At 40.2% G+C, this 14,594-nt stretch overlaps 5 protein-coding genes across 7 annotated transcripts; 2 read left to right on the forward strand and 3 right to left on the reverse strand.

Annotated features, from left to right (window-relative positions):
• Positions 1-46: 46 nt before the first annotated feature.
• Positions 47-2,796, forward strand: LOC108600384 (importin subunit alpha-7). 2 transcript variants are annotated; one of them, XM_017987931.1, is made up of 5 exons: positions 47-144; positions 683-1,417; positions 1,480-1,743; positions 1,798-2,297; positions 2,365-2,796. In XM_017987931.1, the coding sequence occupies exons 2-5, from the start codon at positions 708-710 to the stop codon at positions 2,544-2,546; spliced, it is 1,656 nt and encodes a 551-aa protein (XP_017843420.1). In that variant the 5' UTR covers positions 47-144; positions 683-707; the 3' UTR covers positions 2,547-2,796. The 2 variants fall into 2 exon arrangements, with proteins under 2 accessions (XP_017843420.1, XP_017843419.1); XM_017987930.2 differs by lacking the exon at positions 47-144 and having other exon boundaries at positions 603-1,417.
• A 319-nt stretch (positions 2,797-3,115) lies between these two features.
• LOC108600386 (probable cytochrome P450 305a1) lies at positions 3,116-5,513 on the reverse strand. Its single transcript, XM_017987932.2, has 2 exons — positions 5,406-5,513; positions 3,116-4,616 (listed from the first exon to the last, which is right to left on the reverse strand). The coding sequence occupies exons 1-2, from the start codon at positions 5,491-5,493 to the stop codon at positions 3,190-3,192; spliced, it is 1,515 nt and encodes a 504-aa protein (XP_017843421.1). The 5' UTR covers positions 5,494-5,513; the 3' UTR covers positions 3,116-3,189.
• A 498-nt stretch (positions 5,514-6,011) lies between these two features.
• LOC108600989 (protein cycle) lies at positions 6,012-8,080 on the reverse strand. The gene is made up of 5 exons (XM_017988852.2): positions 7,911-8,080; positions 7,507-7,581; positions 7,000-7,448; positions 6,519-6,945; positions 6,012-6,456 (listed from the first exon to the last, which is right to left on the reverse strand). The coding sequence occupies exons 1-5, from the start codon at positions 7,934-7,936 to the stop codon at positions 6,195-6,197; spliced, it is 1,239 nt and encodes a 412-aa protein (XP_017844341.1). The 5' UTR covers positions 7,937-8,080; the 3' UTR covers positions 6,012-6,194.
• A 110-nt stretch (positions 8,081-8,190) lies between these two features.
• LOC108600990 (acidic fibroblast growth factor intracellular-binding protein) lies at positions 8,191-9,821 on the reverse strand. Its single transcript, XM_017988853.2, has 8 exons — positions 9,756-9,821; positions 9,618-9,696; positions 9,232-9,550; positions 9,069-9,176; positions 8,884-9,016; positions 8,726-8,826; positions 8,412-8,666; positions 8,191-8,357 (listed from the first exon to the last, which is right to left on the reverse strand). The coding sequence occupies exons 1-8, from the start codon at positions 9,756-9,758 to the stop codon at positions 8,279-8,281; spliced, it is 1,077 nt and encodes a 358-aa protein (XP_017844342.1). The 5' UTR covers positions 9,759-9,821; the 3' UTR covers positions 8,191-8,278.
• A 277-nt stretch (positions 9,822-10,098) lies between these two features.
• On the forward strand, positions 10,099-13,322 carry LOC108598449 (deformed epidermal autoregulatory factor 1). Of its 2 annotated transcripts, none has more exons than XM_017985088.2 (4): positions 10,099-10,586; positions 11,371-12,106; positions 12,238-12,872; positions 12,934-13,322. In XM_017985088.2, the coding sequence occupies exons 1-4, from the start codon at positions 10,464-10,466 to the stop codon at positions 13,102-13,104; spliced, it is 1,665 nt and encodes a 554-aa protein (XP_017840577.1). In that variant the 5' UTR covers positions 10,099-10,463; the 3' UTR covers positions 13,105-13,322. The 2 variants fall into 2 exon arrangements, with proteins under 2 accessions (XP_017840577.1, XP_017840578.1); XM_017985089.2 differs by having other exon boundaries at positions 11,371-12,097.
• The last annotated feature ends 1,272 nt before the right edge of the window (positions 13,323-14,594 follow it).

A 14,594-nucleotide genomic window follows, 5' to 3' on the forward strand; every position in this document is an offset into this window, starting at 1 on the left:
TAACTATTTATCGATATCAAATTGCACAATCAGCTGGTGCAACAAATTGCAGTCTGGCAACTCTACACAGCTAACTAAAAACGTGTGGGTTTTGCATTTGTGTTTTATACCATTAATAGACAGTTAAAATTGGGAAACTCGAAGGTAAGGTGATAAGAAGTATCAAGGATTGCTACAATTTAAGTGCTTTCGACAGTGTGGTAAAAGGCACAGCAAAAAAATAAACTATAAATAATGACGCTGACCTAAGCCCCAATCACACACACGTGCATATTTGTTTCTTTATGTATGCATGTGTAAATACATATGTATGCATGTGTATGCGTGAATGTATTTACTATTAGAATGTGAAAGTGTTGTTGCAAATAGAAAAGTCGAATAAACTGCATATAAAATATTAAAGCACAGGCGCGCGTCATCACATATATAGTAGTGTACATACTTTAATAAATGGGTAATGCGTGTGTACAAGCTTAAATCACGAAGAGGCAAGGAATCTAATAGTAAACTTTTTTTGATATTTGACAACGCCGACTTGGCTATGCTCTACCTGTCAGTGTGCGATAACTAGAGCATGGATCAGAAATCAAGTCATTTCATTCAGATGTAACCAAGTATTTGTTTAGTAACTTTTAATAATTTTAAGAAATGCACGTTTGACTTTTATCTATGCCTTATATAGCAAGCAACTCGAAACAGACATCAAAATGTCCACGACACACAAGCAGCGTTATAAAAATGCCTCTCTAGACTCTACTGAGATGCGACGCAGACGCGAAGAGGTCGGCATACAACTCCGTAAAATCAAACGGGAACAACAGCTCTCAAAGCGACGAAATGTTGTCTTGGAGCCAACTCCATCGAGTACCTCGGGCGACGGTGTGGAAGGCAGCAGCAGCGACCAACAGCTCCAATCCAACGATATGCACATGGCAGACAGCAGCGGGCAATGCCCTAACATGGGTAGCATGGCAGCACGTGGAGTTTCACAGCAACAGGAGGTACAATCAACAATATCCGAATCGATGATACAAATGCTATACAGCGACGTAGAGAGCGATCAGCTGGAAGCGACACAAAAGTTTCGCAAGCTGCTCTCCCGTGATCCCAATCCACCCATTGAGGAGGTTATTGAAAAGGGCATTGTACCGCGATTTGTTACTTTCTTGCGCCTAAGCACGAATGCCACGTTGCAATTTGAAGCCGCCTGGACGCTTACAAACATTGCCTCAGGCACCTCACAGCAGACAAAGATCGTTATTGAGGCTGACGCCGTGCCCATTTTTATTGAGCTCTTGTCCAGCCCTCACGATGATGTGCAGGAGCAAGCTGTCTGGGCGTTAGGCAACATCGCTGGCGATTCACCCACATGCCGTGATCATCTGCTTAGTTCAGGCATTCTTTTACCACTATTACAGTGAGTATAAATCATTGATACTGAAATCCTTTTACTAACTTGTAACATGTATTCACTTACAGTGTGCTGACTACTTCGGACCGAATATCAATGATACGCAATGCGGTGTGGACGCTTTCAAATCTGTGTCGTGGCAAGAATCCGCCTGCTGATTTTTCTAAAATTAAGCACGGTCTGCCTATATTGGCGCGACTGCTGAAGTACACTGACGGCGATGTGTTGAGCGATACTTGCTGGGCCATAAGCTATCTATCAGATGGACCCAATGATAAAATACAGGCTGTAATTGATGCTGGCGTGTGTAGACGTCTTGTCGAGCTGCTTTTGTAAGTTACTTAATTTTTTAAACGAGCAACATTTGATTAATCTTTAATTCTTAGGCATCCACAACAAAATGTCAGCACGGCAGCTTTACGAGCTGTGGGTAATATTGTTACCGGCGATGATCAGCAGACCCAAGTGATATTGAGCTATAATGCCTTGCCGTGCATTAGTCATTTATTAAACTCTCCGGTGGAAACAATTAAAAAGGAATCTTGTTGGACCATTTCAAATATTGCGGCCGGCAATCGCGAACAGATACAGGCTATTATCAATGCTAATATATTCCCCCAGCTGAAGAGCATCATGCATACGGCAGACTTTAAGACACGCAAGGAGGCTGCCTGGGCCATAACAAATGCCACCAGCAGTGGCACCTCGGAACAGATACATTATCTTGTGCAAATTGGCTGTGTGTCGCCCATGTGTGAATTCCTCACAGTCGTCGACTCGGACGTCGTTCAAGTAGCACTCAATGCGCTTGAAAATATTCTCAAAGCGGGTGAAAAGTTTCCGGTGCGACCTAATCCTTACGCTATGACCATTGAAGAATGTGGAGGTAAGTCCTTAACTTATTTAAAGACATTTTTTGAGAATTTAATGAGTATTTGTTCTTTATTCTAAAGGGTTGGACAAAATAGAATATCTGCAGGCGCACGAGAACCGCGACATATATCAGAAATCATTTAACATTCTGGAACAATACTTTGGCAATGAGGAGGAGGATACGCGTGTGGCGCCAGTGGAGGGAAATCAACAATATGAGTTCAATGCACACAATATGCCTGATGGGGGCTTTAATTTCTAGCATGACATTCAGATTGAGATTAGAAAGGAAGCTATAGCTATAGATAGAAAGATCCTATGCACGGGTGATGATAGACGAAGCAGCCGCAGTAATGATGATAAGTTGGATTATGGTCGTCAGTGTGCAGTCATTAGCATTTAAGTCAAGTCGAGCCCGACATTTGTTTCATGTTCTTGTTTTCCTTTGTTATGCATACTCTTATTAACATTAACATTAATATTATTTGCGAATGCAACTGCTGTATTGTAAAGCGATTTATAGCTAGTTACATTTCATGAACCTTATACCTTAATATATATGTAGCGTCCTTTCTAATAACTTTGTAAATAATTTAACCCTGCATATACATGCCTGCTAAAGTATATACACACGGATTGTGTATATTGCAACTATATATCTCCATGCTTCAAAGCGCTTTGGTGTTGTTATTTCTACATATTTATGTATGTTTTAGAACCATAAAATTTAAGTTGAAATAGTCTTGACTAATTTGTTGAAAACAATTTGCAATTATTAATTATTTGAATTAGCAATTTTATTTAATTTAAATTTTTTTCACTCAATAAAGAACAAGAAATCGGAACAGAATTAAATAATATATACAAAAATAGTTTTAATATTCATAAGCTATAATTGTAAGGCCTTAACGCTTAACAAACTGGACTTTGTAGGGCTTGGGTGTAAGTGTAATGCCCGGCTGCAGCACCAACGAGGGCGTCTCGCCCTTGGGCAACACAATATGAAAATGCTGTACGATTCTTACCAGAAACGAAAAGATGCAGGCTCGCGCCAGTGCATCACCCAAGCAGCGTCGCCTTCCCAGGCCGAAGGGCATAAAGTATTCATCCTTGCGGCACTTGCCGGACTCGTCGATAAACCTTGACGGTTGAAATTCATGTGGCTTTGACCAGTGCTGCTCATCCAGATGCACAGAACGCAGACTGATCAATATGGTGGTATTCTCGGGTATATCATAGCCTCCTAGTTTTGTGGACCAGAGTGCACGCCGTGGACCCGTTATGGGCGTAATGTGAAAGAAACGCTGCACTTCCATAATAAAAGCTTCCATATGATGGAAGCTCTCGCGTCGACTGAGATGTGGAAAAGCAACGGAGTCGTCATTGCTGTGCAGATTGGCCGACAACTCTGCATGCAGCTGCTGCTGCAAATCCTGCCGCATGGCCAATACCATTAAGGCCAGATTGATGGTATTGCTGGTAGTCTGTGAGCCAGCTATAAAATAATCCAATATGGTCATGACCAATTGAGTTTCATTAAAGGTGCTATTCACATCCGTTTGGCTTTGCATCTCCAGCAAATATGCGTAGATCAGATCATTCTCTGGCGGATCTTGCTTGCGCTCCTGGCACAGCTGCAACTGACGTCTATGCTCGCCAATAGTCTCCATAAAAAAACCATACAGCTCGCTGTTCAATTGCCTTATTAGATTGTAACCTGTACGTTTTGGCGCCACAAAGCGCAGCCAGGGATACTGCGCCAGCAAGCCACCAGATATATCAAACAGTCTGGAACGACGATTCATTAGCTCTAATAGTCGACGCAATGTGCTGTCCTCGTCGCTGGCAATTCGCTCGCCTGCTATAAGACACCAGAGGACATTAAGAACACTCTGTGCCAACCAATTGACCGGCTCTATAGGCGCCGCTGCTGTTCGACTCAGCTGCTGCAGCAGGGCCTCCGCCTCGTGTTCTATCTGCTGCTCCATCTGTGTGCGACCGTAGCCCACATTGCGCATTTGCTTCATTGCAAAGTGACGATGCTCATACCAAAGCTTACCGTCCGTGCAGGTTATGCCCTTGCGAGTGCCCATGGTACGCAGACGCAAAAAGAAATTGTCCGGTCGGCCCTCAAACACCTCCTGCAGCTGCACCTCGCGCACCAGCTCATGACCGAGCGCTACCACCACGTACTCCTGTCCCAGCTTCAAGCCCAGTAGTTGGCTTTGATAGCGCTCCGACCATTGCTCAAAGAGCTTGTGCTGTCCTCCAGCTGCACGCGCCTCACGTCGAAACTGCAGCGTATTGCCCACGTAGGGTAGAAAAGCGGGCCCTTGAGCAGAATGAAATCATAGATTTTTAGTGACTACTGCTACAAATACACTATATACAAAACTATACTTTAATCTAATCTCTTTGGCGCTACTGAAATCTGAAATCTTTATATCATAAAATCAGAAAAATAACCAATTCTTATCAGTTGAAAATAAAACTGTTATTTTGGGTAATGCGACTGACATAACATAATTTAATAATAATTTGTAATTACTAGTTCCCCTGATACGGTCAGCTATATATATGCGTATAAATGCATATGGTAATGACTTGTCTGAAATGTTGTGTGACAATTTTATCAATGAATCTATTATATATGCCAGACGCGTCTAATGCCTCTATAAACTACACATACTTGCATATACACGTGTGTATGTGTGTGTGTGTGCGTGTGGGCTGTCAACTTCGTCCAGTTTTCCATATCAAGTTTTTCATTTACAATTGGTAATGCATACTGTACTTAGCTTATTGTATAATCTTTGGATTAACCCATGCTCAACAGTTCTCAGGCTGCGACCAGTATTTATTTTCTTAAAGCTTGCAATTTAATCTGTCACTAATTTACTGTAAACTGAGCACAATGCAATCCTTAAAAAAAAAAACTGTTTGCTATAAAAATAAATATGCAAGTCAGCATTTGATAACTAAGCTCAAAAGGTTTTGCTCAGTAAATCAAATCAAATTTAGTTTTAATGAATGAATAAAACGTGTGCAGCTTCTTAGTTATGTACTTACTATACATACATATGTATGTATGTATAAATGCATATAGTAGGAATCTACTAACCTGGCGGAAAGTTCTTTGGTCTTCGCATGGAGATGAGTAGTCCATATATCACATATACAACTATTATAGCACATAATATAAAAAACATTTTTTATTTTATTTATATTTCTTTGAACAAACAAAATGCGACCGATCGCCACGCTTGCTCTATGGCAACTGAAAGTAAATCTATTTGGATATCGCACACTTGGCTGCAAACGTCCCACTAAACCAAACCCACACAACTACAATTAATCAAACGTAATAGCGTTGGCGCAGCCGGCTTCTCTTCAATTGATAAACAATAAAAAAACTATCGCCACGCGTAGTTTGTGTCACATTGCAGTTCTTTTGTTTTTGTTTCGATTGAAAGAGAATTGTTTGGGTTTTCTTATCAATTTTTAAGAGAAGTGTGGGAGAACTTTTCGAATTCATGAGGAAAACTATATACATACATAAATATCATCACAATTACTTCACGAGAGCATACGCTGTAGTAAATCTATAATTCACTCACCTCATTTATCTACAATATGATCTTTTAGGTAATTTTTGTTTGAAAAAAAGAATTATTTAAATATTACAAATAATAAATAATAGTTTTTATTGCAAGCATTGGCTTGAGGATAAAAATTTGATCAAAATAGTTTTTCTTACGATTTGGACATACCGTTTATTATTATAAACAACACTGCACGTTTTTGAAACAAAGTTACTACTTATTGGTACATCGATTTATGATTGAAACATTACATACTAGTATAGCTTGAATCAAAATCCTTAATCGTACGAGTTACAAATAGTACACATCTAGAGAAACACTGTATTCTTAGCAATTATATAGTCAATTTCATTTGTCCATGGGTTTTTAAAAGCTCGCCAGTCACTTTGCAGTTGAATAAAAGAATTGTCCTTACAGCGAAAGCGATACACCTGTGTGGTCACTTTTTCCTGCGACTGCATTGCCAATTTATGTAAATCGACTAACGCGGAGATGTCTTCGCTATGGAAATACTCGTAGAAACTAGTGCCTAGTATCTCTTGCGGCAGAAAGCCAATCACGAGTGTAGCACTGAAAGCAATAAGAGTTAGAAGCTCAGTATTATAAAGGACAGAAAAATTGTTGCTACCAACCGTTGATCCATAAACAAGAACTTTCCCTCCGCTGAGTGACGTGATATGAAGAGCACTTGTCGAATGTTTGGTTGGTTGTCCAGCGAGGAGGGCACACTCAAGTTGAGCACGTTCGTAGGTATGCGACCAATGGCCACCAGGCAAGACAGGTTCGTAGTTTGTTCATCGTTGTCTCCATCCTGATCCTCGTCCTTAATAGGGGTCCAGGATTTTAAGTAGCCTGTGCACTGTATAACGCGATATTTGTGATCCATGCTCAGCTTGGATTTACGCTTTGTGGAACTGCGTGAACTGGAAGATGTGTCAGACTCTTCTTTGATTTGATTGCTGGCGGCTCGCAGTTTCATGCGACAAAAGAAGGAGCGACGCGCGCCCGGACACAATCGACACAAGCTCTGTGGCACATCCGTTTTAACCGGCAACATGGCTGTATGGATGAATATTACTTAAAATGCCTTTAAACAGAATTACAGATACCCACTTTTGGCATCAATAAGACGTTCGCGTGGGCATTGCTCCAATGAAGACAGCTGCTCTTTGATTTTGCCTATATCCTTGGGGTGTAGCACATCGAACCAGCTCTGACCCAACAATTCGGCCTGTGTGCAATTTAAAACGGTCGAAACTGACTCAGAAACATAAAGTATGCGTCCGCGATCGCAGCCGACAACAAATAGGAAACCCTCAGAGGCTTGCAAAATAATCATCTTTAACTCCTGATCGGACAGAAAGTTGGGCATGTATTCGCCCCCATTATACGGATGTAGGCTCCCGCGTATACCACGCAAATGCTGCACAGCCATGCGTAGTACCGTTAGCTTGTCAAGCTTTCGTTGCATGGCATAGCACATGGGTATCATGGAAGATAGCTCATTTATATATGTGTTCATTTTATCACGTCGTCGTTTCTCAATCTCGCTGTGATTTTGTCTACAACATTAAGATGTTTTAAAATTCTCGCTATACAATTTCTATTATTTTTACATACTTGCGATTTTCATCTGAAGTGCGTGTCGATTTTTCCCCATCAAATGCCTCATCTTCAAGCTCTTCCAGGCTCCCACTGCAAGATTAAAATACACATGTAACATTGATTTGTTAAATATTAATAGACTATTAGCTGTCAAAAACAAGACACATAAATCCACCCCATTCAACAGTAACGAGGCAACTGTTGCTCGGGCTGCTGTTCAAACACCCTCCGCTCTGAGAACACATGTAAGCTATTGGACTTCCGTATGTGTGCGTGTGTGTGAGCGCAGATTCGTACACTCAAATACGCACACAAATATACATACATACATATGTATAATTTGTAATGAAGCAACAATAGGATTTGTGAAAATGTCAGGTTGTTTTCATTTAAAAATGTTAATAAGTTTACTGTCTTACTCAAAAAATACCCGTTTATTTTCCATAACAATGCTGATTCAACAGTTAGAATTTGTTGTTTACAATCGTTAATTGTAACTACACCAGACCAGCCGCAGCAACTAACGCGAAATATCTGCAATTTGAGAAGTGCAAGCTTTTCCAGCTACTTGTGCTTTTCCAATTATGTGGCAACCCTTACAGTAAGCTGCAACGAAAGCTCAATTGCAGTTCTTAATATAATCTGCCTTGTCAGTGGCGTAATGTACATGAATAAGAGGGTTTATAAACAAAACTAATTTTTATTAAAAAACATTACTTGTACTTAGACCTAATTGTCAAACGCTTCAAATCAAATTTGTAAATACACGGATATACAACATTTATAATTAGATGTGATACATTTTATCCAAACATATCGTAATGACCTGCATGTATCTGTCCCAGAGACAGCGTGTTTCCTGGTCTCTGCAATTTAAATGGCCAATTAGCAGTGATAAATAACTAGAAAGTGGATTTTACCTAGATATCTCTAAATCCAGCACACTCTGCGTTATTGAGGACAGGAATTTATTAACTTGCTCGCGATTCCAACTATTCTGCCGCCATGGCTCGATCAGCTTCTCGCAGAGATCAACAAAGAGATCACGTAGCTCACGGTTACGATGCAAATTGCAAGCAATCGTAATCAGCGCACGCCAGTAAGAACGGAAATTGTTGTCCAGCTCATTAAAGGCACGTTCTAAAAGAACTGGCTTCAGGCGAAGTCCAACAAGGCTGCAAAGTATTTTAAACGTAAATAACTATGTAAGTACATTATAATTTTAGTAACATACTGCTTAATCTCCTTTTCTTTATCAAGCAGACAGCGCAGCTCACGCAAATCTAACAAGAATTCCTTATCCATTTCCGTGTCGTAGTACTCGGGTCCGGTGTGCTAAGAAATGCACAAATGTATAATTTAAGAGACTTATAGCTATCGGCAAATGATTACCTGATAGGTATAAGTCCAGTAGCTCATGATGGCATGTGAACAGGTGAGTAAATCATCAAAACTCAAATACTGCAACTTCTTTTTAGATGTTTCAAAACGTAGGCAAGCTAAAAACACAATACACGCATATTTTCTGCAAGTAAATGTTTCAGATTAAAATAATTATAAAATATATTTCAACTTACTTGGCAAGCTCATTGGATATAAAAAAATGTTGCTTAATATTATTAGTCAGTGTGCCCGGCAGCTCCTCTACCGCTCTAAAAATACGTTTCACATTGTCGAATTGGCGACTGAAATAAAGCAAAACATTAAATGACGGTTCCAGCAATTGATGAGATTACTTGCCGACAGGATTTCAACTTGACACATGTTTTCTCGCCCACCTCGTCAAGATCCTTGCGATATCTTGAAGTAAGTTTTTTGCCAAGAATTTCACGTGCAACAACATCGTCGATTGAATAATACTTTTCAATAATGAGATCGCGTGTATGTGGCTCCAGTTGGAAACAGCTTTGTTCCATCAGCTTTGTCGGTGCATGCAAGTAGAGCTCAATTAGAGAGTAGGTCCTATAATGGTCTAACACATCGGATGCAATCAGATCAATTGGTGCACCCATAGAATGCCCGAAACCTTTTTGTTTTAAGTAGCATACTGCCTCGCTGGCTGTTAAAGCACAAGAAGACAATAAGAAAAAAAACGTAAACAAAGAAGTGAAACAAGGCATTCCTACAAGAAAATCCTTCGATCCATAGCTGATAGATTTCAGGGTCGACAAGTGTGTAGTTGCTTATGAAGACATCGACATCTGCCTGCAGTAGCATAAATCATAATGCATTTAAACATGTTTTAGGAAAAATAGTAAATTTACCATTCTTATTTTTTCTGCAATGAAAGACGACTGAAATATTCGATTGCTACTCAAGGACAGTCGAATTTGTTACACGATACTCCAATGAAATATAAAAATATCGATATTTTTATATCACATGTCGCATTCAGAATGTTAGGAACGATAACATAAGTAAACATATTTCAAATTTTAGCAATGCAGGATTGCAATATTAGTACTCTGGTGCGAGAATCTCTAAGTAAATTTTTGTTTTGGTTGACTCAGGATAATAAAATCATAGCTGGAAGCATTTTGGACCTGCTTTATAAAAAGAGCGGCAATATTTTTTATACATCGCATAAATACCGATATGACAATAATATCGCGTGAAAAGTATTATTGAACTTTCTTAAATATCGCTATTTGACATTATTATTGAATCGATGTGGCGATATTATGCTCATCTCTATCACGGACATCGATATATCGCAGTGTTTTCTTATATCGCTGTGGATATCAAATTTTAAGAAGTGTTAAAATGTAAATTTCAACATGTTTACATGTAAAAACGATATAAACGCAAAGTGAATGGTGTGTGCGCAAACAAATTGCAGACGCAGCAATAGCGAAAGCTGCAACAACAACAACAATAACGATAACAGACAACAAACAGCAAAAGCGAGATTATAGAAAGACCAGGAGAAGAAGAAGTGAAATTGTGTCGTTTTGTTGTGGCTGCGGTACAGAATGGAACAGGATTCCACAACTGAGCTCCATCATTTGAGCAGAATACGTGAAGTGTCCGGGTTAACAGAAGATGTGCGTGATGTTGTGAAAGAAGAGGTCATATTAGAGAATCACCATCATCAGGTAAATCAACACACACAGTGTAAAATCCAACTGGCACTGGCGTTGGCGGCAAGGGTGGTTTATTCGTTAGTTCCTTCATTCCTTCGTTCGTTTCGTTCCATTTCGTGGGATGCCCGCGCAGCCAACGCGCAGTTGTCGAACGCGCTGCCTTCTGCCTCTGCCTCGGCCACTGCCAATGCCTATGTGTGCTGTCTGTGTACGTGTATGTGTGGTTTTCTGTGTATGTATGTGCATAAGCATTGGCTTACGTCTGTGTGAACAAGTGGTGTGTGTGTGTTTTGTGGGGGCGGAGGGTTGCTTAGCTTGCTCCGTCGGTTGGTTGTTAGGTTTGTTCGGCAAAGGGGGGTTGTGAAAGGGGGAGGCGGAGGCGGCGCAACAAAAATGCGCGCGGTGCTTGCGCCCTACGGCCCACAGCGCCAAAGCTATAGCTACAACTAACTGAGCCCAAAAGCCCGCCACCATCACTACCATTGCCACCAACCCCACAACCACCATAACCAACCAACTCCTCAACAGCGTCAGAATTTGTGTGTGGCGCAAATTGTTGTGTATACCGATTTTCATTTTTCCATGCTGTGTTGTTTACTTACACATACGAAATTTTCTTTGATTTCTTGCATGTAAAACCTTCGAAAAACCAACAAAATCGAATTAATTGCGAAACAAATAAATATAAAATACAATTCAAATTGGAAAATTGATAAAAACCCAACCAATATTAATGTGACGGCAAACGAAACGACACAACGCGTCGTAATCTGTAATGTGCGCCATGGTAATGCAGTTGGATACGAAAGTTCGCATGGTCACATCCTCCTCAAACGACAACAGCGGTAGCGGCGGTGTATCAGTATCGGTGCCCTCGGTACAACTGCCCATCGGTTCGATGATAACTGGCACGGCATTTAATGTGATTACGCCTGATCAGCTTCCACATTTTAAGCCGATGCTGTGCGTCGACAACAATGGTTACCTGTCCAGCAGCACGGTCAGCATGGGCGGTGACCTCAAAACAATTGTCATACAACAACAGCAGCAGACACAGACAAGCGGCAACAGCAGTGTTGGTAACACCAACTCCGCCGCAACAAATACCATTGGACTGAATCACGATGGCTCTGGAAGCAACAATAGCCACGATAGCATGGGCACGCTCGACCATGCGGCAGGTGGCGGTGGCGGCGGTGGGAATACAACTGGCTCAACGGGTTGGGCGGAGACCACGTCTAGCACACAGCTCATGGAGGTCTTCCCGATACGCTGCAAAACCACCTCCGCAGAATTGTATCGCAGCAAGCTCGGCTCCGGTGGCCGTGGACGCTGCGTCAAGTACAAAGACAAATGGCATACGCCAAGCGAGTTTGAGCATGTCTGTGGTCGCGGCTCCAGCAAGGACTGGAAGCGTTCCATTAAGTACGGCGGCAAGTCGTTGCAGTCTCTTATCGATGAGGGCACACTAACGCCGCATGCAACCAATTGCAGTTGCACTGTCTGCTGTGATGACGAAGCAGGTGAGTCAGGTGAGAGCTGCACAATTCACACAACGTTACTCCCTGCCTGATATTCAAGTAGCATTGGGTTTAAATACTCCTGCATTGTATCCATAGTGTGTGTATCTTAACTTATATCCTATTTTGATTTTACATTGCAGCCTCCGGTCCTGTGCGTCTATTCACGCCGTATAAGCGACGAAAGCGGAATCAAACAGATCTCGATGTGGAGCCGGGGCCCAAGCGCAAACGCAATACGCATAGCCACAGTAATAATAACAACAACAATAATAGCAACACCAACAACAACAATACAAGTGGCAACAGCATGAACAGCAACAATGTTGATCAAACGCAGGCAGCGACAGCCAGCGTTGTGGATGAGAGTAATATGTTTTTAGCCGAGGAAAACATCACGTCCAAGGACGAGCCATGGGCGACTCTGAATGATAGCTTAGACACCTCCACCGAGCTGGTTGACCAGACGCAAATGGGCAATCCCTACGATCGTGAAACGTTTGTAGTTAATATCAATGATACGGGCTCCATTGCAGTGCTGGACAGCAGTCAATCGATGAAAAATATCGAACATGTCTACTGCACAATGGTGAAGGCCACGCACGATTTTAAACGCCTGCTCAATGAAATGAAGCAAAACTACGAGCGACGCCTCGAAGTGCTGCAGAAAGAGCGCGATGCGGCGGTCAGTGCAATGCGTGTCCAAGTGCATGCGGACATTGATGATCCCAATATATCAGGCTCACTGCACGGCAACGAGATCATATCGGCGAAGAAAGTAAGTAACTGTAAATTTATTTAATTTACCATACTCTTATTTATCATATTAACCGTTGCAGTGCGCCAATTGCAATCGGGAGGCACTGGCAGAGTGTTCGCTGTGTCGAAAGACACCGTATTGCTCGGAGTTCTGCCAGCGCAAGGATTGGAATGCTCATCAGGTGGAGTGCGCAAGAAATCCACAGACAACAACGCAACAGGTCATGTTATTGATCGATGATCAGTCCTAAGCAACGTAACGAATTGTACATACATACAAATTTTACTACTAATTATTATACATATATATAATACATATATGATTAAAGAAATGAGCCCCCCGGTTTGTTCCGTTTCCCGTTCCAGCGCCGCACGCAAGCGAAACCCCAACACCCTTCCCAGCCTCTAGTAATCCTTAGTAAGCCTAACCCTTAGTTTTATGTCCTATAATTAAAATAATGTAATTCTTAAACGTATATATAACTATATGAAAAAAAAAATATATGTGTATATATATTTATATATACATTTTACTATCAAAAATAGATGCAAGCTAAAAGAAAAAAGTAAAAAAAATTATCACAAAATTAGTAGCAAGCATAAATCAAAGCATAAATGAAAACTTAGCTACGTTTTTGAGAGAAGATAACATAGCAAACATAACTTGTAATTCAATTTAAATTAAATTTATAAATAGTTGCAAACCGCATAGCATAACTAACAAGGACCCAGAACCCCGGACCCCTTTCGTTTCTGCTTGACAACTTTTTGCAAAAAAAAAGCAAAGAAAATAAAAAAGAAAAGCAAAATTATACAATATAAAAAGCGAAATGAAAGTAAAACCAAAAGCGAATTATTAAGCAGATATACAATACATATTCGTCTATGTATACATTTTTCATTAGACACTAAGCACATAGTTAAACTTTTAACATTTTACAATTATAATTTCTATGGATCTACTGCCCGTCGTTACAAGCATCCAATAAAGATTTCAAAAAATAAACAAATAAAATCGCAATATTGTGAAAATCTAAGGAAAACTCAAATTATTCATTGTACTAATGCTAAGTATTACGAAATCCTTAACATATTGAAAATATTTTTAGATCCTCATTACCAGTCTATTTTTCCTTAACCTTTGTAAAATTTTTGACGCCCTTCGCATCTGTAACAATTTCAAGTAGTCTGTAGTTAATATGCAATTACATTCATATATACATATATACATCTGTATGTAGTATATATATAGACCATAAATAATAATATCTTTAAAAAAAAATACTAGATATATATTCCGGTTCACACAGCTACAACACATACGCACACATACACAGACAAGCAGACGCAAAGGCATTTTCTACTGGTATTTGGGATTAGACATCTATTGATGCTCCGATTTCCAATACCAAAACGATCCAATTCCATGACTCAATTGAATTTGAAATCTTTGTTCTTAGATGTAACGCTAAGCGGATGTTGCAAAAACATTTACAAAATACACACACAAGAACAAAAATCCAAGATGCGATGAATGAGAATGAAAAGAAAAATATATAAAAACAATTAAATGTAAAATGTTTAACTTTTTTTTGTCAAATTTGTTTATAAATATTTTTTGTTCATTTGTATACAAGTTCAGCTGAATATACAACTGTGGGTAAGTAAATTAGTCCATGTTTACTAAGATCTCATCTCATTTGTAAATGTAAAAGTAAAAATGCATTTGTTCTTAATTTTT

This window comes from Drosophila busckii, chromosome 3L, assembly GCF_011750605.1.
Source record: "Drosophila busckii strain San Diego stock center, stock number 13000-0081.31 chromosome 3L, ASM1175060v1, whole genome shotgun sequence".
NCBI lineage: Eukaryota > Metazoa > Arthropoda > Insecta > Diptera > Drosophilidae > Drosophila > Drosophila busckii.